We start from the raw sequence: 24870 nt of genomic DNA, 5'->3' as shown, positions 1-24870 counted from the left end.
AGGGATTTGAGGAAAAATGTTCTCACCCAGAGATTTGTGGATATGTGGAGATCACGAACTAGAAGGATGGTGGAGGCAGGAATCCTCATGACATTTATAAAGCATTTTGATGAACTCTTGAAACCATAAAATACAAGGCTACAGGCCAAGTGCTGGAAAATAGGATTAGAAGAGATGGATGTTTTGTGACTGGTGTGGACGTGATGGGCTAAATGGCATCTTTCCTTGTTGCGAAATCTTAATTACTCCATGACTATTGAAGGGTCAGTGATGAGGTAACATCATATTAATAGTGGGTCAGTACAGAGGGCACCCCGCACTGTCAGAGGGTCTGTACTGAGGGAGTGCCGCACTGTCAGAGGGTCAGTGCTGAGGGAGTGTGTCTTGACCAGAGGGTCAGTACTGAGGGAGCCCTATAATAATGGATGGTCAGTGCTGAGGGAGTGTTACATTGTCAAAGGGTCAGTACTGAGGGAGCCCTGCAGTGGTGGAGGGTCAGTGCTGAGGGAGTGCAGCACTGTCAGAGGGTCAGTGCTGATGGAATGTTACTTTGTCAGAGGGTCAGTGCTGAGGGAACCCTGCACTAGTGGAGGGTCAGTACTGAGGTAGTGCTGTGCAGTATTGCATTTACATAGCATTCTTTATATAGAGAATGTTATGGACCAGGTTCAATCCCTCAACATTTTCAAGCAGGTAGCCCAGACCGTACCTTTGCTGTTTGTTTCAGGTAAGTGTACAGTGGATATTCCCAGAGTGAATTAGCTGGTCTGACTGCCAAGTTTTAAACAAACAGAATTTATTTACAAAATTATGGAATGAAACACAACATACCGAAAAGATAATACCCGAATAACCTACCCTATCCAAAAACCTGACAGACTACCCTGACTTAATGATGCTGTGCCAAAATACTTGCAATGATCCCCATCAACAGACCCCTTAGCACAAAGAGTAAAAATGACACAAAAAGCTTACAGGTTACATAGTCAGAAGGACAGGAGGAAGGAGCTTCCAGTTTCACCTGTGACCCTGACTCAACTAACCCCGAACTGAATTGACCTGCACAGCTAGAGAGCTGGCCACACCCCCTTGATTATACCATTTTTATTATTAACACAAGACAGCCTCAGGATGGAGGCATTATCTATTCATGGTAAACAAATAGGATCCCAATAAACCTTTCAAACCCAGCCTAGTGCATAGATTCCCAACAGTGTTGAAACAGGCCCTTCGGCCCAACAAGTCCACAGCTCCCTTCCAAAGAGTAACTCACCCAGCCCCCTTCCCAACCTGATTATCCTATATTTACCCCTGACTATTGCACCTAACCTATATATCCCTGAACAGTATGGGCAATTTAACATGGCCAATTCACCTAATCTGCACATCTTTGGATTGTGGGAGGAAACCCACGCAGACACGGGGAGAATGTGCAAACTCCACACAGACAGTGGCCCGATGTTGAAATTGAACCTGGGTCCCTGGCACTATGAAGCAGCAGTGCTAACCACTGAGGCACCAAGCCACTAGTTGGAGCCTGGACAATTACCTCGCTCTGAAAAAGATTCAAGGGCACAGTAACTTTGAGAAAAGGATCAGCGTTGTGACAAAAAGTGCGTTTCTGAGAGACACAAGTAAAATTGAACAACAAACCAGATAAAAGGGTATTAGGAGTAGGAACTGAAACTCGGTGAAAGAGGTAGGTTTTTATAGGAAGAAAGGAAAGTAGAACAGTAAAAAGTTTCAGGAGGATATTTGAGATTGTGAGGCTCAGAATTTGTATCTAGTCATTTTTGGACAATGTGCAAAGAATCAGCTTAACAGGAGGAAAGAGAATCGAATTGAGATTCCCATGGAGAAAATGAGAAAGATAAAAGCCTATTGTGGATGAAGGTAATTATACGGTGTTTTCTGAACAGATTAAATCAGACAAGCTTCCGAGTAAGGTGATCTACAGCATTAAGGGACCTGGGGTGGATGAAGAGCCAAAGGGAATCTTCACCATTGACCCTGACACTGGACTTGTCTTTCTGACCACAGTGCTGGACCGTGAAGAGAAGAGCAGTTACAAGGTAGGAAACCTGAGAAAATTAGCAGACACCACAAGAGGTCTGAAAACCAAGGCAAATTGTTTGTCTTTGTTTTACATAGATCAAAGCTTACGCTGTCAATGAGGCGGGAATGCCTTTGGAAGAGCCCACAGATCTAGAGATCATTGTTATAGATCAGAATGATAACAGACCGACCTTTGACCAGCAATATTTCATTGGACATGTTCTTGAGGGATCACCTCCAGGTAAGTACCATGGAATGGAAGCGGTTACTGTGTGGACACAAACTAAAGTGGTTCAAATGCATATTTTTTAAAAGTCTTGCATCTTGCCCATCTTTTGCACTTCAAAACAGAAAGCAGTCACTTTCTGCTTGTTTTTTTCTGACTGTGATAACCTCAGATAATAGGGACTTACAAGGAATTATCAATTTACACAAACGTTTTCCAGCAACTAGTCTCTACGTGATCTGATCTTCAAGACAAAATGTGAGTTGCTCAGGTCTCTACACCTACCACAGTGCAGACTGTAACCCTTCCTGACCACTCGCTCATCAGCAGCTGGGTGAGTGAGCACCGTTGTACATTCACAGTTTTGAACATGATGGCCTGCCGCGTATTAGTATTCCTGCCACAAGCAATGACACCAAGACCCAGTGTTGTAGTGTTTCTCAAATAAATGCTGTCTGTCAAATAAATGCTTAAAAGTCACTAAACTTGATCAATGAAGCAGCAGAAGCATCACTTGGTAAAGGCAGAACAGGCAACAAACACCGAGTTCAGCTGTGATTATTTCTGTCATTGATGCAAAAAACAAAGCCTATATGATACACAACATAGGCAGTTGAAAAACTATATGACTTGAAAGAAGCCAAGGCAATCATGTAAAAGATAGGTAGACATTGTGAAAACTGGCTGGATAATTTTAGCAGTCCTCTGAAAGGCAGAGCTACCAAATATGTTGTTCCTTGTTATCAGAGATGGTTCAGTTGGTTGGGCATGTCCACAGAAAATGGTCGCATAGCCAAGGATCATGTGTTAAAGTGGACATGGGTGGAACCAGATGAACAATAGGATACCCAAAGCTCCACTTCACATTTCCAAATGTGACGTGAAGGTCCTAGACCTTGATTATTGCTCACAAATGTCCCTGGCTGATGACAGAGGAAAATGCCCTCCTGTGAGCTGGTGTGCATCACACAAAATATTAATTGCTACAGCAGCTTGGTAAATGTGGCAAATGCCGGAAACATTCCACAACACAACACTCAACTGCTCCATGTGCGGTGCTTCTGTTAGAAACTGCCTCTATCAGACTGGTCCCTCGAGCCATCAGCAAAGATGCACCTAATTAAGACTTCCATCCTCAATCTGAAATGGGCTTTTTACTGTGCATCCGTTATCTTTAATAGATAATAGGATGCGCAATGGAGGAACATGACAGTTACAGAGTCATAGAGATGTACAGCACAGAAACAGACCCTTCAGGCCAACCTGTCCATGCTGACCAGATATCCCAACCCAATCTAGTCCCACCTGCCAGCACCCAGCCCATATCCCTCCAAACCCTTCCTATTCATATACCCATCCAAATGCCTTTTAAATGTTGCAATTGTACCAGTCTCCACCACATTCTCTGGCAGCTCATTCCATACACGTACCATCCTCTGTGTGAAAACATTGCCCTTTAGGTCTCTTTTATACCTTTCGCCTCTCACCCTAAATCTATGCCCTCTAATTTTGGACTCTCCGACTCCATGGAAAAGACTTTGTCGATTTATCCTATCCTACCCTCAGAATTTTGTAAACCTCTATAAGGTCACCCCTCAACCTCCGACACTCCAGGGAAAACAACCCCAACCTGTTCAACCTCTCCCTATACCTCAAATCCTCCAACCCTGGCAACATCCTTGTAAATTTTTTCTGAACCCTTTCAAGTTTCACAACATCTTTCTGATAGGAAGGAGACCAGAATTGCATGCAACATTCCAACAATGGCCTAACCAATGTCCTATATAGCCGCAACATGACCTCCCAATTCCTGTACTCAATACTCTGACCGATAAAGGAAAGCATACCAAACGCCTTCTTCACTATCCTATCTACCTGCGACTCCACTTTCAAGGAGCTACGAACCTGCACTCCAAGGTCTCTTTGTTCAGCAACACTCCCTAGGACCTTACCATTAAGTGTGTAAGTCCTGCTAAAATTTGCTTTTCCAAGATGCAGCATTTCGCATTTATCTAAATTAAACTCCATCTGCCACTTCTCAGCCCATTGGCCCATCTGGTCAAGATCCTGTTGTAATCTAAAGTAACCTTCTTCGCTGTCCACTACACCTCCAATTTTGGTGTCATCTGCAAACTTACTAACTGTACCTCTTATGCTCGCATCCAAATCATTTATGTAAATGACAATAAGTAGAGGGCCCAGCACCGATCCTTGTGGCACTCCACTGGTCACAGGCCTCCAGTCTGAAAAACAACCCTCCACCACCACCCTCTGTCTTCTATCTTTGAGCCAATTCTATATCCAAATGGCTAGTTCTCCCCGTATTCTGTGAGATCTAACCTTGCTAATCAGTCTCCCACGGGGAACCTTGTCAAATGCCTTACTGAAGTCTATATAGATCACATCTGCTGCTCTGCCCTCATCAATCCTCTTTGTTTCTTCTTCAGAAAACTCTATCATGTTTGTGAGACATGATTTCCCACGCACAAAGCCATGTTGACTATCCCTAATCAGTCCTTGCCTTTCCAAATACATGTACATCCTGTTGACCAATCACCCAGCAGTTCATCTTGTATCCTGTGATCTAACTCTCTCCTTCCCAGTGCATGATGGGATTAAAGTTTCGTGTCAGGTGTATCTAATCTGAAGAATCATTGAGTCATAGCATCACAGAGTTTTTACAGCCCTTTGGCCTATGGTACCTGTGCCAGTCATTAAATATCCATCCACTCTACTTTGGTTGAACATAGAGTAAAATGTCTAATGATAAAAGGGAGAGCTTTGATCTCTCTCTCTCTCTCTCTCTGTCTCTCTCTCCCTCTCCCTCTCTCTGTCTCTCTTTCCCTCTCCCTCTCCCTCTTTCTCTCTCTCACACACATGAGCTATTTGAAAAACTCGGCCTGTGTCTCATTGAATTTTGAAGATTAAGCAAAAATCTGATTACAGAGTTTAGAATAGTAAAAATATGATATGAATTCAAAGAGGAAATTATTCCCTCGGGTAGAAGGACTCAGAACAGGGAAAACTTAAAATTAATTAGGGTGATGTCAGGAAAGACTTCGTCACACAAAGGGGAGTGAAAATCTGCAACTCTCTTCCTGAAAAAAGCTGCCCGCCTGTGGATGTCAATTGGAAACTGAGATTGCTAGTTTTTGTAATTGGATACCTGTATAGAGAACCATGGCAGGTAAATGGAATTAAGATACACATCAGTTATGGTCTAATTGAATGGCAGACGTCTCCTTAAAAGTTTGTGGAAACAAGTCAATTGGAGCTTCCAAGGCCACATCACAATGGATATCGTCGTATACATTTCCAGAGTACATTTGCTAAGTGTCTTGACTAGAAGGCATCATGGGAAATTACAGAGAAAACTGTCTGCTCTTCTAAAGCCTCATACATAACTTATTTTTCTTTTAAAAATCAACCTTACTGGATTCTTAAAATGATTCTGGCTGATCATATATTCATATTTCAAGAAGCTTGTGACACCCTGGCTTGTATAGACAGTCAAACTAAAGCTCAGACAAATGAGCTGGAAACCATCTGCCTCCACCCAGTTCTGGATGGAGCAATGTTATGTTAAATGAATGCTACTGCTTTTACAGTTCCTCATCACTATAATTATTTTAAACACCCTATTCGAACTTGTTATAAAATACCTTTGGGACAAATGGGACTTGAAACCAGACCTTGTGGTCCAGAGGTAGAGACATTATCAGTACATCACAAGACCTTTAATTACCCTTAGTTCAATGAAATTCTAGTTAACCCACTGTGATGGGCCAACAAATTTGAAATTATTGTCCTGGTCACATGACTGAAATTAGAGCTTGTTGAATTCTCTAAATATGTAATTCTGAGATTCTAAAGTCAGTTGCTCCAGGGAGAGAATAGGACTCTAGCGTGAGTCGGCAGCCTGACTCAAACTCTCCATCTCTGTGTCTCTGTCTCTGTCTCTGAGGTGCTAGCTGGAAAGAAACTGCAAGAACAAAAACTACTCAGCCCAGCTCATTGAGGAATCTATTACTGACCTCTGGGATGTTGTAACTCATGTAAATTGATTTTCAATATCACGTGTAATTTATAACCTCTCCCCTCTCCTGTCCTTTCTGCCTTTACTTCCTGTTTGTGTGTGTGTGTGTGTGTGTCAGTCTGTGTGGGTGTGTGGAGTGTGTGTGTTTGTATGAGTGCATGTGTGCGGTGTGTGAGAGTGGGGGTGCGTGTGTGTGTGTATGTGGTGTGTCTGTGTCTGTATGAGGGTGTGTGCGTGTGGGGAGGGTGTGTGTGTGTCTGTGTCTGTATGAGCGTGTGTGTGTGTGTGTGGAGTGACAAACCAAAAACCCTCCATTTTGAATGTTTTACTAATAAACCCTATTTTGGATTTCACCTTCAAGATTTTTTCTGTGGCTTAATTTGAAAAATTGGAATTTGAAAACCGAGGTTTGGGGCAAACACTTTGGCCTACCTAAGGGAAGGACAGGGGTGAAAAGGGAAAGGATTAAGTCAAAAAATCCCTAATTAATGTAATATCTCCAAGTCTGCAGATGACACAAAGCTAGGTGGGAGAATGAAGTCTTCACTTGGTTTGGAAAAGTTGAATGAGAGGACAGATGTGCGCAGATGAAGTATAACATGGATGAATTAGAGGTTATCTACTTTAGTAGCCAATTCAGAAAGGCAGATTCATATCTGAATGGTGATAGATGAAAAAGGGGGAGGTGTAAATGAGACCTGGCTGTCCTTGTACGTCTGTACTGAAAGGAAGCATGCAAGTGCAACAGGTGGGGAAGGCTAATGGAATGAAACACAAACAACAGTTTCTAGCAGAACTCTTCATGTCTGGCAGCATGTGTGGGAAGAAAGCAGAGTTAACATTTTGAGTCTGAATCATCAGAACTAGATGAAGAATCATTAGACTTGAAAAGTTAACTCTGCTTTCTTTCTACAGTTGCTACTGGACTTGCTGAGTTTCACCAGCAATTTCTGCTTTTTGTTTTAGATCTCTTGTATCCAACACTCTTTGTTTTACTCAAGGCAACTATTATGTTGGCCTACATAGTGAAAGGATTAAAGGACAAGAACAGTGATTTCTTATTACAGTTTTCCAGGGCCTTTGTGAGACCACACCCGGAATTTGTGAGGAAGGATGTTCTGGCTGTGGATGGAGTGCAGCAGTGATTTACCAGATTGATTCTTGAGATCGTAGGACTGTTGTATGAAGAGCGATTGGATTGGCTAAGACTATATTCACTGGATTTTGGAAGAATGAGAAGGGCTCTCATATAAAACCATAAAATTCTAACAGGACTAGACAGGGTAAGCCCAGGAAGGATGTTCCTGATGAGTGGGAATCGAGAACCAGGGATTACAGTCTAAGGATACAAGGTATGTCATTTAGGACTGAGATGAGCAAATATGTCTTCATCCAGATAGTGGAAAGCCTATAGAACACGCTGCCACAGATAGCAGTTGAGGGCAAAACATTGAATGTTTTCCAGAAGAGGTTAGATGTATTTCTTTGGGCAAAAGGGATCAAAGGGTATGGGGTGATAGAAATGTCTGTAAAAGGGATGGAGGAGTCGCCTTACTGGTAAAGGAGTATCTCACAGCTTTAATGAGGGAGGATACATCAGAGGACTGGCACAGCCAGGCAATATGGGTAGAACTCAGGAATAGAAAAGATGAAATCACAATGCAGGGGCATACCACTGGCCTCCTAACAGCCAGGGAGAGGTAGAGGAGAGAATATGTTGATAAATTTTGAAAAGATGTAAGAACAGCAGGTTGTTGTGATTTTAACTTCCCCTATATTGACTGGGCCACACTTTGCGCTAGGGACTTGGATGGGGCAGAATTCAGTGGCTCAGAAGTAAAGGAGGGTTAATAGGAGAGTTTGAATTTAGTATTTTGACAATTTTAAGATCAATGAAATGATCCAATGCTTTGGGGCACATGACCAGGAAGAATTGAACAGTTGGAGGAGAACTGCCAAGCCACCAATATCTGCAGACTGCCTGGAGAATTGCTCTCTTAAAGGTACCTTTATCTAACAATGACCTATGAAACAGAAATCCCTCAGAAGAAAAAAAGAAGACAGAGGTAGATCCAAAGAGGAGATTCAACAGGGGGCTGGTTTTGAAATTTGAATTTTTTGGCAAATCTTATTCAGGGGTTTTATCGGGCTAGTATTGTAGAGGGGGAGGTAAAAGAAAGGTTACAGAAAGGAGTTATAACTAATTGATAATGAATTATTCTCTGTTAGACTTTAAAAAATAAAGTTGTTAGTTTTTACTTTAAATAGTGACTTTTGGGAAAGTTTTTTGCCTCTTGAATTTTCACAGATTACCCGTAAATCTTTTTTCTATGTTGCTGCTTTAAATTAGTATGGGGGGGAGGGTTTACCCCATGTCATAACAAGAGTAATTTTCTTGGAAAGACCAGCTGCATCATTTACTGCTGCACATGGGTGAACAGTGAGTTACTGCTGCACATGGGTGAACAGTGAGTTACTGCTGCACATGGGTGAACAGTGAGTTAGGGCTGTGTTTAAGGGCCATTTCCAGCTAACACTGGTGTGTTACCAATATCAAGGGCAACCTCTGCCAATTACGCACAGTTTTGGTTTCCTTCCTTGAGGAAGGATACACTGACACTGGAGGGGCTGCAGAGGAGGTTCACCAGGTTGATTCTGGAATTGCAAAGGTTGGCTTATGAGGACGGATTGAGTAGTCTGGAACTATACTCATTGGAACTTAGAAGAATGAGAGGGGATCTTTTAGAAATATAGAAAATTATGAAAGGAATACATAAGAAAGAACCAGGGAATTTGTTTCCAAAGTGGGTGAAACAAGAACTAGGGGGTATAGGCTCAAAATAAAGGGGAGCAGATTTAGGACTGAGATGAGGAAGAGGGTTGTGAATAGAGCATGGAAAGGTACTGCACAGAAAAGGCCCTTTGGCCCACGATGTTGTGCTGAGGTTTAATTCTAATGTAAAATATAACAACTTAACCTACTCACCCCTCAACTCACTGCTGTCCATGTGCATGTCCAGCAGTCGCTTAAATGTCCCCAATGACTCTGCTTCCACCACCACCGCTGGCAGCACATTCCATGCATTCACAACTCTCTGCGTAAAGAACCTACCTCTGATGTCTCCTTTATACCTTCCTCCTAATATCTTCAAACTATGACTCCTCGTACCAGTCAGTCCTGCCCTGGGGAAAAGTCTCTGGCTATTGACTCTATCCATGCCTCTCACTATCTTGTACACCTCGATCATGTCTCCTCTCTTCCTCCTTCTCTCCAGAGAGAAAAGTCCAAGCTTATTCAACCTTTCTTCATAAGGCAAGCCCTCCAGTCCAGGCAGCATCCTGGTAAACCTTCTTTGCACCCTCTCCAAAGCCTTTGTATCTTTCCTATAGTAGGGCAACCAGAACTAGACACAGTGTTCCAAGTGTGGTCTCACCAGGGACTTGAAGAGCTGCAGCAAAACCTCGCGGCTCTTAAACTCGATCCCTCTGTTAATGAAAGCCAAAACACCATCTGCTTTCTTAACAACTCTATCCACTTGAATGGCAACTTTGAGGGATTTATGTACTTGCACACCCAGATCCCTCTGTTCCTCCACACTGCCAAGAATCCTGTCTTTAATCCTATATTCAGCATTCAAGTTCGACCTTCCAAAATGCATCACTTCACATTTATCCAGGTTGAACTCCATCTGCCATTTCTCAGCCCAGCTCTGCATCCTGCAAATGTGTTGCTGGTCAAAGCACAGCAGGCCAGGCAGCATCTCAGGAATAGAGAATTCGACGTTTCGAGCATAAGCCCTTCATCAGGAAGGGCTTTTCCTGATGAAGGGCTTATGCTCGAAACGTCGAATTCTCTATTCCTGAGATGCTGCCTGGCCTGCTGTGCTTTGACCAGCAACACATTTGCAGCTGTGATCTCCAGCATCTGCAGACCTCATTTTTTACTTACAGCTCTGCATCCTGTCTATGTCGCGCTGCAGCGTGACAGCAGCCCTCAATACTATTGACGACACCTCCAACCTTTGTGTCATCTGCAAATTTACTAATCCACCCCTCAACCTCCTCATTCAAGTCATTTATAAAAACTACAAAGAGCAGAGGCCCAAGAACAGAGCCCTGCAGGACCCCACTCAACACTGACCTCCAGACAGAATACTTTCCATCTACAACCAATCGCCAGAACCTGACCACACAACGCCTGGAGGAAGAGCCCCTCATCTTCCACCTAGGAACCCTCCAACCACACGGGATGAATGTAGATTTCTCCAGCTTTCTCATTTCCCCTCCCCCCACCTTATCTCGTCTCAACCCCTGGATTCAGCACCGCCCTCTTGACCTGCAATCTTCTCCCCGACCTCTCCGCCCCCACCCCCTCTCCGGCCTATCACCCTCATCCTCACCTCCTTCCACCTATCGTATTCCCAGCATCCCTCCCCCAAATTCCCTCCCCCCTATCTTTATCTCAGCCCGCTGGGTACACCAGCCTCATTCCTGAAGAAGGGCTTATGCCCGAAACGTCGATTCTCCTGCTCCTCGGATGCTGCCTGGCCTGCTGTGTTTTTTCAGCACCACATTTTTCAACTCTGCCTTCTGTCAGCCAACCAATTCTGAATCCAGACAGCCAAATCTCCCTGTATCCCATACCTCCTGACTTTATGAATAAGCCTACCCTGGGGAACCTTATTAATCTGTGGAATTCTCTACCCAGTGAAACAGTTGAGTCTACCTCATTGAATGTTTTTAATCTATCCAGAAATAGATTTTGAACAATAAAGGAATTAAGTGGTATGGTAAGCAGGCAGGTAAGTGGAGCTGAGTCCATGAGAAGATCAGCCATGACCTAATTGAATAGCTGAGCAGATTCGACAGGCCAGTTGGCCTACTCCTGGTCCAGTTCTTATGTTCTTATCAGTTGAGGCAGCCTGCTGAAGTGACAGGCAAAGGGCTCATTTTCCGGTGGTAGAACCTCAGGGATTAAAGCCCCAGCCCTGAGTAAACAGGCCTATAGAGGGATTCCATTCCAATGTCTCTCGCAGCTTTAGACATCATCAGCTCTTCTGCATTGATCAGCAAGAATACTTCAATGTTCAAATCTCCTCTCAATTTGTTCCCAGCTTCAGCAATGCCGAGCTTTCCTGGAGGGGCAGTCAGGATTTCCAGCCCTTTAGATGAACTTCTAATGTTTCCAACATAATCAATGTCTTACACAGAAGCGGTCAATTGACTGGACACTTTCCGGTCAATTGCATCAATAATCTCGGTGCTCGCAAGGGACTCAGATTCCCATTTGATCCCCAAGGACAGTGGAACAGAAGTGAATAGATGGATGTCCATAAATTCAAATCTTTCAATTAATAGAGTCTCATCCTGGTATAATTTAATAATAGCAGCTGAGGGGTCTCCTCCTGTTCCTGTGGCCAGTTAATTCAGGGTGATTGAGGTGGGCTATAGTAGAACATACATCAGATATTTTCAGGTGTGCAATACCTGTCTCACCTCCTGCACACCCAGGTATTGGCCTCAGATTGACCATGTTTGGGCTAAATCAGAATGTTAACACTGGCTGATCTCAGTGTGGAATGTTGCAGGGACGCTGGTAATGCGAGTGACTGCTTCTGATGCTGATGACCCTCAGACTGATAATGCGGCTCTAGGCTACTCAATAGTGGGTGATGGAAGAGGAATTTTCCGAATTGATCCTGCGACTGGAGAGATTCGAACTGTTGGAGTGGGTCTGGATCGGGAGGTAAGAAAGGGTTCATAGAATCTGACTGCAGTGAGAGTGCAGTGAAGAAACTGGCATATTAGTGACATCAATGACAGAGGTGCACCAGCAGGGTTTAATATAGAAATGTTCTTTGATGCCTCAGTGCAAATTGCCTTCTTATTTGTACCACATGAAGCAAAGAAGCTTGCAATAAATAGCAGGCATAGAATCAATCTCAGAAATGTTAAGTATTTGGAAAAACTTGAAGCTGTGAATTTAGGAATGATGCTTAGAAATAGCAGCATGATGTTTGGCAAACGTGATATTTCGGGTCACTTGTGAAAAAATCAGAATATGATGTTAGTTGCAATGGGAATGTTCCATGTTGGAAAGAATGTGATCTAGTTTGTCCCAAGTGTCAATTTATTGCAAGTCTTAAATCTGTGTTGGACATTGAAACAGGAATAGGCCTTTCAGCCCCTTAAGCCTGTTCTGCAATTCTAGATCATAGCTGATCATCTACCTCTATGCCATATTCACTCATTAATTTACTCAGTGGCTGAACTTCCACAATCTTCTGAAATTCCAAAGATTCACCACTCTGAGTGAAGAATTGGGTGGCACGGTGACTCAATGGTTAACACCACATTCTCACAGTACCATGGACTCGGGTTCAATTCCAGCCTCGGGCAATTAACTGTGTGGAGTTTGCACATTCTCCCTGTGTCTGCGTGGGTTTCCTCTGGGTGCTCTGGTTTCCTCCCACAGTCCAAAGATGTGCAGATCAGGTGGACTGGTCATGCTAAATTGTCCATAGGATCAGGTGCATTAGAAATAGACTCTTCAGACCAACCTGTGCATGCTGACCACGTTTTCCAAATTAAGCAATTCCCACTTGACTGCATCAGGCCCAACTACTCCTCAACCTCCTACGCTCCATTGAGGAAAGTTCCAGCCTCCAGTCCCAGCAAAATCCTGGTAAATCTTCTCTGAATCCTTTCCAATTTAATAATATTCTTCCTACAGCAGGGAAACCAGAACTGTACATAGTACACCAAAAGTGACCTCACTAACATCCTGCACAACCTTAACATGACTCAGTGTCTGAGCAATGAAGGCAAGCATGCTAAATGCCTTCTTAACCTCCCTGTCGACCTGTGATGCAGCTTTCAAAGAGTTATGTACCTGAGCCCCTCAGTCGCTCTGTTTGACAACATTACCCAGGGCCTTACCATTAACTGTATAAGTCATAGAACATTAGAACAGCACAACACAGGAATGGGCCCTTTGGCCCATGATGTTGAGCCGAACATGCTGCCAAATTGAACTAATTCTTTCTGCCTGTCTTTGGTCCATATCCCTCCATTCCTTGCATATTCATGTACTTATCTAAAAGTCTCTTAAATGCTCCTATCATATCTGCCCTTTACCATAACCCAGCAGCACATTCCGGGCTCCTACCACTGTCTGTGTAAAAACAAATTGCCCCTCATATATTCTTTGAACTTTCCCTCTCTCACCTTAAATGCATGCCCACTAGTATTAGACAGTTCAACTCTGGGGGAAAAAGGTTCTGACCGTCAACCCTATCTATGCACCTCAATTTTATAGACTTATTTGGAAAGGCAAGGTCTGATTCAGGATAGTCAACATAGCTTTGTGCGTGGGAAATCATGTCTCACAAACTTGATTGAGTTTTTTGAAGAAGTAACAAAGAAGATTGATGAGGGCAGAGCAGTAGATGTGATCTATATGGACTTCAGTAAGGCATTCGACAAGGTTCCCCATGGGAGACTGGTTAGCAAGGTTAGATCTCATGGAATACAGGAAGAACTAGCCATTTGGATACAGAACTGGCTCAAAGGTAGAAGACAGAGGGTGGTGGTGGAGGGTTGTTTTTCAGACTGGAGGTCTGTGACCAGTGGAGTGCCACAAGGATCGGTGCTGCACCCTCTACTTTTTGTCATTTACATAAATGATTTGGATGTGAGCATAAGAGGTACAGTCAGTAAGTTTGCAGATGACACCAAAATTGGAGGTGTAGTGGACAGCAAAGAGGGTTACTTCAGATTACAACAGGATCTTGACCAGATGGGCCAATGAGAAGGGGCAGATGGAGTTTTAATTCAGATAAATGCAAAGCGTTGCATTTTGGGAAAGCAAATCTTAGCAGGACTTATACACTTAATGGTAAGGTCCAAGGGAGTGTTGCTGAACAAAGAGACCTTGGAGTGCAGGTTCATAGCTCCTTGAAAGTGGAGTCGCAGATAGATAGGATAGTGAAGAAGGTGTTTGGTATGCTTTCCTTTATTGGAAAGAGTATTGAGTGCAGGAGTTGGGAGGTGATGTTGCGGCTGTACAGGACATTGGGAAGGCCACTGTTGGAATATTGCATGCAATTCTGGTCTCCTTCCTATTGGAAAGATGTTGTGAAACTTGAAAGGATTCAGAAAAGATTTACAAGGATGTTGCCAGAGTTGGAGGATTTGAGGTATAGGGAGAGGTTGAACAGGCTGGGGCTGTTTTCCCTGGAGCGTCGGAGGCTGAGGAGTGACCTTATAGAGGTTTATAAAATTATGAGGGGCATGGATAGGATAAATAGACAAAGTCTTTTCCCTGGGGTCAGGGAGTCCAGAATTAGAGGGCATAGGTTTAGGGTGAGAGGGGAAAGAGACCTCAGGGGCAACTTTTTCACACAGAAGATGGTACATGTATGGAATGAGCTGCCAGAGGAAGTTGGAGATTGGTACAATTGCAACATTTAAGAGGGATTTGGATGGGTGTATGAATAGGAAGGGTTTGGAGGGATATGGGCCGGGTGCTGGCAGGTGGGACTAGATTGGTTTGGGATATCTGGTCGGCATGGACAGGTTGGACCAAAGGGTCTGTTTCCATGGTGTACATCAGCCTCCACACTCCAGAGAAAACAACCCAAGTTTTTCTAGCCTCCCCTTGTAGCTCATACACTCGAATCCAGGAGGCATCCTGCTAAATCTCCTCTGCATCCTCTTCAAAATCTCCACATTCTTCCTCTGGTAATGTGGTGACCAGAATTGAACTAAGGATGGCCTAACTAAAGTATTATAATGTTGCAACATGACATCCTGACTGTTGTACTCCAGTCCTGCTTGTTTATTTTACCAAAATGCAATACTGCGTATTTATCCAAATTAAATTCCATCTGCCACCTCAGCCCATTCACCCAACTGATCAAGCAAGATCCCTTTGTAATCTTAGATAACCTTTTGCACTGTTGACAATACCACCAATTTTGATGTCATCCCCAAACCTACTAAACATGCCTCTGAAATTATCATCCAAATTGTTTATGTAAGTGACAAACAAAAGTGGGCCCTGCACTAATCCCTGCAGAACACCCCAGCTCATACCTTCTGCACTAATCCCAGCAGAACACCCCAGCTCAGACCTTCTGCACTAATCCCTGCAGAACACCCCAGCTCATACCTTCTGCACTAATCCCTGCAGAACACCCCTGATCACAGGCTTCCAGCTCAGACCTAATAAACCTTCTTCACATTCACACTAATGGCAGGATATCTTTCCTTAGATAATGGGACCAAAACTGTTCACAGTATTCCAGCTGTGGTTTAATTCATATCTTGTAGAGCTTTCGGCAAGATCTCCCTATATTCCATTCCCTTTGAAATAAAGGCAATATTCCCATTTGCCTTACCTATTAATCATTGAACTTGAATGCTAGCTTTTTGTAATTTATGCATGAGGACTCCTCTGTGCTGTAGTTCTCTGCAGTCTTTCTCCATGTAAATAATATTTAGCTGCTCTATTCTGCCTGTCAAAGTGTATAACCTCACACTTTCTCACAGTATATTCCATCTGCTAAGTTTTCGCCCACTCGCTTAACCTGTCCAAATCTCTCTGTTGACTCTTTTATCATATCACCATCATTAGCCTTCCTGTCTATCCTTGTGTCATCTGCAAATTTGGCTCAAGGACATTGACTTAAACTCATCCAAGTCATTAATATATTTTAGAAGTAATTGTGGCCCCAGCACTGATCCCTGCTGCACTAAAGGAGTTACAGGTTATCATCCTGAAAATGCCCCCTCATCCTAACTCTTTGTCTTCTACTAGTTCAACAATCATCTGTCCATGCTTATATATTACTTCCAACACTTTAGGCTCTTACCTTATTAAGTAGCCTAAAGTGTGGTGCTTTATCAAATATCTTCTGGAAATCCAAATATATTATATCCACTGCTTCCCCTTCCCCCTTTATCTATCCTGCCTGTTACTTCCTATTCTAATAAATGTTTCCTACATGAAGTCATGCTGACTCTGCCTGATTATGTTATATATTTCTAAATGTTCTACCTTAATAGATTCTAACATTGTTGTGGTTCTGTTCGCCGAGCTGCAAGTTTTTGTTGCAAACGTTTCGTCCCCTGGCTAGGCGACATCATCAGTGCTTTGGAGCCTCCTGCGAAGCGCTTCTTTGATGTTTCTTCCGGTATTTATAGTGGCCTGTCCTTGCCGCTTCCGGTTGTCAGTTTCAGCTGTCCGCTGTAGTGGTTGGTATATTGGGTCCAGGTCGATGTGTCTGTTGATGGAATTTGTGGATGAATGCCATGCCTCTAGGAATTCCCTGGCTGTTCTCTGTCTGGCTTGCCCTATGATAGTGGTGTTGTCCCAGTCGAATTCATGTTGCTTGTTGTCTGTGTGTGTGGCTACTAGGGATAGCTGGTCGTGTTGTTTCGTGGCTAGTTGGTGTTCATGTATGCGGATTGTTAGCTGTCTTCTGTTTGTCCTATATAGTGTTTTGTGCAGTCCTTGCATGGTATTTTGTACACTACATTAGTTTTGCTCGTGTTGGGTATCGGGTCCTTCGTTCTAGTGAGTTGTTGTCTGAGCGTGGCTGTTGGTTTGTGTGCTGTTATGAGTCCTAAGGGACACAGTAGTCTGGCTGTCAGTTCAGAAACGCTCCTGATGTATGGTAGTGTGGCTAGTCCTTTGGGTTGTGGCATGTCCTCGTTCCGTGGTCTTTCTCTTAGGCATCTGTTGATGAAGTTGCGTGGGTATCAGTTTTTGGCGAATACCTTGTATAGGTGTTCCTCTTCCTCTTTTCGCAGTTCTGGTGTACTGCAGTGTGTTGTAGCTCTTTTGAATAGTGTCCTGATGCAGCTTCGTTTGTGTGTGTTGGGGTGGTTACTTTCATAGTTTAGGACTTGGTCGGTGTGTGTTGCTTTCCTGTGTACCCTTGTGGTGAATTCTCCGTTTGGTGTTCTCTGTACTATCACATCTAGGAATGGGAGTTGGCTATCCTTTTCTTCTTCTCTCGTGAATCGGATTCCTGTGAGTGTGGCTAAGAAACGATAAGAACATAATCATACTACCAGCAGATAAAGGCAGAATGACGGTCATCCTAGATAAATCAGATTATATCCAAAAAGCACAACAACTACTCGCAGATACCAACACCTACCAAATGAAGGAATTTGACCCCACACCACAACTCACCAATAGAATAAATAACACACTAAGGAATCTACAAAAAAACGGACAGATAACCAAAGCTGACCTACAAAGAATGAAACCGGAAAGCAACAACACCCCCAGATTCTATGGACTACCTAAAGTACACAAACCAGACATCCCACTCAGACCCATAGTATCACTACCAGGGACACCATCATACAAACTGGCTAAAGAACTACAACAGAAACTGAAACACCTGGTCAGCGGATCCAAACACTCCATACAATCAACACAGGAATTCTTGAACATCATCAGAAATATACACATAGACAAAGAAGAAACCATGATCTCATTCGACGTGACGGCACTGTTCACTTCGATTGACAAAACCCTAGCCAGAGAAACAATAGCCAACTTACTGGACATACAGAACAGAAAACAGGACGCGGAACCTATCAACAAAGATGGCATACTTAAACTACTGGACTTGTGCCTCACTACACACTTCACATTCAACAACCAGATATACGAACAAATCAACGGAACACCCATGGGATCACCAATCTCGGGACTCATAGCAGAGGCAGTTATGCAAAGGTTAGAACAAACAGTCCTACCACAAATTCAACCCAAACTCTGGGTCAGATATGTCGATGACACGTTTGTAATCATTAAAAACACGGAAATAGAAAAAACACACCGAATCATCAACGCCACACTCACAGGAATCCAATTCACAAGAGAAGAAGAAAAGGATAGCCAACTCCCATTCCTAGACGTGTTAGTACAGAGAACACTGAACGGAGAATTCACCACAAGGGTACACAGGAAAACCACACACACTGACCAAGTCCTAAACTATGAAAGTAACCACCCCAACACACACAAACGAAGTTGCATCAGGACACTATTCAAAAGAGCTACAACACACTGCAGTACACCAGAACTGCGAAAAGAGGAAGAGGAACACCTATACAAGGTATTCGCCAAAAACGGATACCCGCGCAACTTTATCAACAGATGCCTAAGAGATAGACCACGGAACGAGGACATGCCACAACCAAAAGGACTAGCCACACTACCATACATCAGGAGCGTTTCTGAACTGACAGCCAGACTACTGCATCCCTTAGGACTCATAACAGCACACAAACCAACAGCCACGCTCAGACAACAACTCACTAGAACAAAGGACCCGATACCCAACATGAGCAAAACTAATGTAGTGTACAAAATACCATGCAAGGACTGCACAAAACACTATATAGGACAGACAGGAAGACAGCTAACAATCCGCATATATGAACATCAACTAGCCACGAAACGACATGACCAGCTATCCCTAGTAGCCACACACACAGACAACAAGCAACATGAATTCGACTGGGACAACACCACTATCATAGGGCAAGCCAGACAGAGAACAGCCAGGGAATTCCTAGAGGCATGGCATTCATCCACAAACTCCATCAACAAACACATCGACCTGGACCCAATATACCAACCACTACAGCGGACAGCTGAAACTGACAACAGGAAGCGGCAAGGACAGACCACTATAAATACCGGAAGAAACATCAAAGAAGCGCTTCGCAGGAGGCTCCAGAGCACTGATGATGTCGCCTAGCCAGGGGACGAAACGTTTGCAACAAAAACTTCCAGCTCGGCGAACAGAACCACAACAACGAGCACCCGAGCTACAAATCTTCGCACAAACCTTGAAGATTCTAACATTTCCTCAGTAATAGATGTCACGTGAACTGGTCTGTAACTACCTATTTTCTATCTCCTTTCTTTATAAATAAACATGTTACCTGGCACTTTTCTAATCTTCCAGCACTTTCCATTCACTGTATACTTGATACCTGTCTCAGGTGCACACCTCATGTTAATAGTCTCTCTCTCTCTCTCTTTTTCCCTGTCTCTATCTCTCTCCTCTCTCTCTTTCTTCCAGCACCTATTGCCATCTCCCACCCTTCACCAGACCTGAGCATTGAGGAGGTGACATCAGTTAAAACCAAAACAAATTCAAGCTGAACTAAAATACTGATGCTGGAAATCTGAAATAAAGAAAAGTGCTGATAATGCTCAGCAGGTCAGACAGCATCTTTATTTAAGAATTCATTCACAGCATGTTGACAGTCCAGTGACTGTCTCAGCTACATCTCCCCTTTCTGCGTCGAGAAACAGCTCACATTTCACAGCTGTAGTCTTTCATCAGAAGTGGAAAGTGTGGTCACTCAGTCTCTCCTGCCCTCCAGCCTAACACAGTTCTTTCCTTTGGTACTTTCTATCTTCTCAATAGCTTACAATCTGTTACACCTCTAACTTGAAATGTGAACTCTGACTCTTGCTCCACATATACTACCTGATCATCATTTTTTGTCTGCATTAAGAGTCCCGTTAAAAAATGCAGGGACCCAAAGTTATGCACATAGAAAGTTTTGAGGTTGACAGGATAGGGTGAGAGTGCTGTTTAAAAACTTACGGGAGCCTTGACTTTATTAATAGTGGAATAGAACTCAAAAAACAAACCTTTGACGAGAGTTGGAATCATACCCAGAATGAGTGATCAGTTATTGGAGAAAACTCAAAAAGGTGGGCGTTCAGCTTTGTGAAAAGGAAAGTTGACAGATATGTTCAAAATATTGAAGGGTTTTGATGCAGAAAATAACAGAAACTAATTAGGAAACAGGTTTAAATTGATTCTCAAATATCCTGAGGTGACCTGATTGAATATATTTTTACTTAATAAGTTGTGATCTGGAACATACTTTCTGAATGGATGGTGGAAGCAGATTCAATAATAACTTTCAAAGGGAATTTGTTAAAAATTAAAACAAACATTTGGAGGATTATGGAAAAAAAGTAGGGGAGTAGGAAGTTAAAAATCACACAACACCAGGTTATAGTCCAACAGGTTTATTTGGAAGCACTAGCTTTCGACACACTGCTCCTTCATCTGGTGGTTGTGGAATATAAGATCATAAGACGCAGAATTTATAGCAAAAGTTTATAGTGTGATGCAACTGAGATCATATATTTTAAAAAGAACTGGATTGTTTGCTAAGTCTCCCATCTTTTAGAATGATCATGTTGGTTTCAGTTTTTTCATATGCAAATTCAAGAGGATTTTTTTAAAGTTACGTTCTCAAGTGAACTTAACAATCAGTGCCAGTCAGCTGAGATAAGGCATTGAAGGTGTGAGGTGCCCTGTGTGAGGCTGTCTGTGCCCCAATGTTCAGTTCAATGGTTCTATGCCTAAAAAAGGGATTTACAGAATCTTAGATGGATTCAGTGCATTATCTGAGCTGACATGGCACCTATTGTTGAAGTTCATTTGAGAATGTAACTTTTTAAAAAAGTTCTGGGATTTACATATGAAAAAAACTGAAACCAACATGGTCATTCTAAAAGATGAGAGACTTAACAAACAATCCAATATATAATTTCAGTTACATAGAAAATAGAACACAGAACAATACAGCGCCCTCGATGTTGTGTCGACCTGTGAACTATTCTCAGCTCGTCCCCCTACACTATCCCATCATCATCCATGTGCTTATCCAAGGATTTTTTAAATCTCCCTAATGTGGCTGAGTTAACTACATTGGCAGGTAGGGCATTCCACGCCCTTACCACTCTCTGTGTAAAGAACCTGCCTCTGATATCTGTCTTAAATCTATCACCCCTCAATTTGCAGTTATGCCCTCTTGTACAAGCTGACATCCTCAACCTAGAAAAAATTATTGCTTGCTAGATGATTATAAATCTTATCTCTTATAATCCTTTCCAAAATCTTTCCTACAACAGAAGTAAGGTCCACTGGTCTATAATTACCTGGGTCATCTCTGCTGCCCTTCTTGAACAGGGCACAACATTTGCAATCCTCCAGTCCTCTGGTACTAAACCTGTAGACAATGACGACTCAAATATCAAAGCCAAAGGCTCTGCTTATCTCCTCCCTAGCTTCCCAGAGAATCCTCTGATAAATCCCATCTGGCCCAGGGGACTTGTCTACTTTCACTCCTTCTAGAATTGATAACACCTGTTTGTAACTATCCTCAATCCTTTCTAGTCTAATATCTCGTACCTCATTCTTCTCCTCTACAATATTCTCCTTTCCCTGAGTGAAAACCGATGAGAAATGTTCATTTAGCACCTCTCTGATCTCCACAGGGTCCACACTCAACTTCCCACTTCGGTCTTTGATTGGCCCTATTCCTACCTAATCACCCTTTTATTCCTCACATACCTTCACTGCGCCAAAGACCCCGGTTCAATTCCCGCCTCAGGCAACTGTCTGTTTGGAGTTTGCACATTCTCCCCGTGTCTGCGTGGATTCCTCCTGGTGCTCTAGTTTCCTCCCACAGTCCAAGAATGTGCCGGTTAGGTGAATTGGCCATGCTAAATTGCCCATAGTGTTAGGGGAAGGGGTAAATGTAGGGGAATGAGTCCCGGGTGGGTTGCTCTTCGGAAGATCGGTGTGGACTTGTTGGGCTGAAGGGCCTGTTTCCACACTGTAAGTAATCTAATCTAATCTAATCTAATCATACCTATAGAAAGCTTTTGGGTTCTCCTTTATTCTATTTGCTGAAGACTGCTCGTGTCCTCTCTTTGCTCTTCTTAACTCTCTCTTTAAATCCTTCCTAGCTAATCTCTAACTCTCCATCGCCTCATCTGAACCATCTCGTCTCACCATCACACAAACCTCCTTCTTCTTTGTAACAAGAGATGCAATTTCTGTAGTAAACCACAGTTCCCTTACCTTATAACTTCCTCCCTGCCTGACAGGGACATACCTATCAAGGACACACAATATCTGTTCCTTTAACCCACACCACATTTCCATTGTCTGCATCCCCTGCATTTTGCTACCCCATTATATGCATCCTAATTCTTGCCTAATCACATTATAATTGCCCTTGCCCCATTGATAACTTTTGACCTGTGGCATGTACCTAACCTTTTCCATCGCTCAACTAAACATAACTGAATTATGGTCACTCTCTCCAAAGTGCTCACCTACAACTAAATCAAACACCAGGCCTTGTTCATTACCAAGCACCAGATCCAATGTGGCCTCCCCTCTTGTCGGCACTTCGACATACTGTGTCAGGAAACCCTCCTGCACACATTGGACAAAAACTAATACATCCGATGTACTGGAGTTATAGCATTTCCAGTCATTGTTGGGGATGTTAAAGTCCCCCATAATGACCACCCTGATCCTTTCACTCCTGCCCAGAATAATTTTGCTAATCCTCTCTTCCACCTCCCTGGAACTCTGCTGAGGCCTATAAAAACTCCCAGCAGTGTGGCCTCTCCTCTCCTGTTTCTAACCTCAGCCCACACTACCTCAGTAGACGAGTCCTCATCAAAAGTTCTTTCAGCCACCTTTATACTATCCTTGACTAACCAGGCTACACCTCCCCCTCTTTTATCGCCTTGCCTGTTCTTAATGAAAGATCTAAACCCTGGAACCTGCAACATCCATTCCTCACCCTGCTCTATCCATGTCTCTGAAATGGCCACAACATCAAAGTCCCAGGTACCTATCCATGCAGCAAGCTCACCTACCTTATTCCGGATACTTCTAGGTGTTGAAGTAGACATACTTCAAACCACTTCGCTGTCCACCAGCATATTCCTGTGACCCTGAAATCCTGTCCCTGTCCTTCCTACTCTCATCCTCCTGTACACTGCAACTAAACCTCAGGTTCCCATATCCCTGCTGAGCTAGTTTAAACCCACCCGAATAGCACCAGCAAATTTCCCACCCAGGAAATTAGCACCCCTCTGGATCAAGGGAAGATTGTCCTGTTTGTAAACTTTTGCTACAAATTCCGTGTCTTAAGATCTGGTACTCCACAACCACTTGATGAAGGAGCGGCGCTCCGAAAGCTATCGCTTCAAAATAAACCTGTTGGACTATAACCTGGTGATGTGTGAATTTTAACTTTGTGCACCCCAGTACAACAGGAAAGTCGGAGTAATTGGACACTAAAAACCAGCATAGGTGTAATAGATCAAATGACCTCCACCATTACTATGCGATTCTATGATATCTGATGTGAAATAATTATGGTCACACCCATTCCTAAAATGAGTCATGGAGAGATGGGATTGAGATCAAGACGTACAGAGAAATGGAATTAGGGATTTTGGAGAGACTGGATCAAGGTGTTTGGAGAGATAGAAGATGAAGAGACAGGGTCAGGGAATATGGAGAGAGACTGGATTGGGGATTATGGACAGATGGTGGAGATATTTAAAGACTTTCTCAGCCTGTTATGTTATCCAGCTCTTTACATTTTACTGTTTGTTCCAATATAGTGTGCACAGTAACACGACTGAGTGATTATTCTTCCTTGAATGTTCCTTTTGTATTTGCAGAATATTTCTGTGTATAATTTGACTCTACAAGTGGCAGATCTGTCAGGTGAAGGACTCTCCACCACCGCCACTGCAGTTATCTTCATTGATGACATCAATGACAATGCCCCAGAGTTTATTGCCAACGAGGTTTGTAATATAATTCTGTCTGTCAATCACATCAATTATTGAGAATTTAGGGAAAAGTTCAAACTCATGATTTAGTGCAGGATATAATCAAGATGAAGGGTCAGAATTAACAATGTGGTGCTGGAAAAGCATAGCAGGTCAGGCAGCATCTGAGGAGCAACAGAATCAACATTTCAGGCATAAACCCTTTATTCCTGATGAAGAGCTTATGCCCAAAAAGTCAATTCTCCTGCTCCTCAGATGCTGCTTGACCTGCTGTGCTTTTCCAGCAATACTCTAATCTCGACTCTGATCTCCACCATCTGCAGTCCTCATTTTGTCCTTGCTGAAGGGTCAAAGTGCAAGACATTATCAAAGGGAAAGGAACAAGGTCTGTAATGTAGAATTTCAACAGGGATATACATAACGAGTAGTTTAGGATAACCTGAATAAGGAATGCCTGCAGTGTGGTATTTTGACGTGTTATTACTAAGATAAAGACAAGTTCAGCATCCATTGTTAACCCTGCCAAACTTCACAGAATTGGAGGTGCTCCCAGGATTTAAATGCCTTTAGTGAACCTGAGAGGTTCTCCCAATGAAGAAACCTGGGCAAGTATTTGTTTGAACTCCCAAAGGCAACCTTCAGTTTCTTCCAATGGCTGTTTTCAGAGGTCTATATCTTCATCCAGCAGTAGACTCCATCTTGGCTTCCACATCTTTCTCTTGGTTCTATGGATATGCCTGAATAGAAATGCAGGTCTGTTTTGAGTTCCTAGCTCTGCCAATAGACAATAGACAGTAGGTGCAGGAATAGGCCATTCTGCCCTTCGAATCTGCACCACCATTCAATATGATCATGGCTGATCATCCTTAATCAGTATCCTGT

At 43.2% G+C, this 24870-nt stretch overlaps 1 protein-coding gene across 1 annotated transcript in view; it reads left to right on the top strand.

Moving 5' to 3' along the window:
- The window catches only part of cdh15 (cadherin 15, type 1, M-cadherin (myotubule)), a 106461-nt gene that overhangs the window by 48469 nt on the left and 33122 nt on the right, over positions 1-24870 (top strand). Inside the window, exons 3-6 of the mRNA XM_060837537.1 lie at positions 1920-2072; positions 2152-2296; positions 11906-12063; positions 23875-24003. Coding sequence (XP_060693520.1) covers positions 1920-2072; positions 2152-2296; positions 11906-12063; positions 23875-24003 — 585 coding nt within the window. The remainder of the gene's footprint in view (positions 1-1919; positions 2073-2151; positions 2297-11905; positions 12064-23874; positions 24004-24870) is intronic.

The sequence above is a fragment of the Hemiscyllium ocellatum genome, chromosome 17 (genome assembly GCF_020745735.1).
Source record: "Hemiscyllium ocellatum isolate sHemOce1 chromosome 17, sHemOce1.pat.X.cur, whole genome shotgun sequence".
Classification (NCBI taxonomy): Eukaryota; Metazoa; Chordata; class Chondrichthyes; order Orectolobiformes; family Hemiscylliidae; genus Hemiscyllium; species Hemiscyllium ocellatum.
Note: the sequence above shows the minus strand (reverse complement) of the source record. Positions and strands in the feature narration are given on the sequence as shown.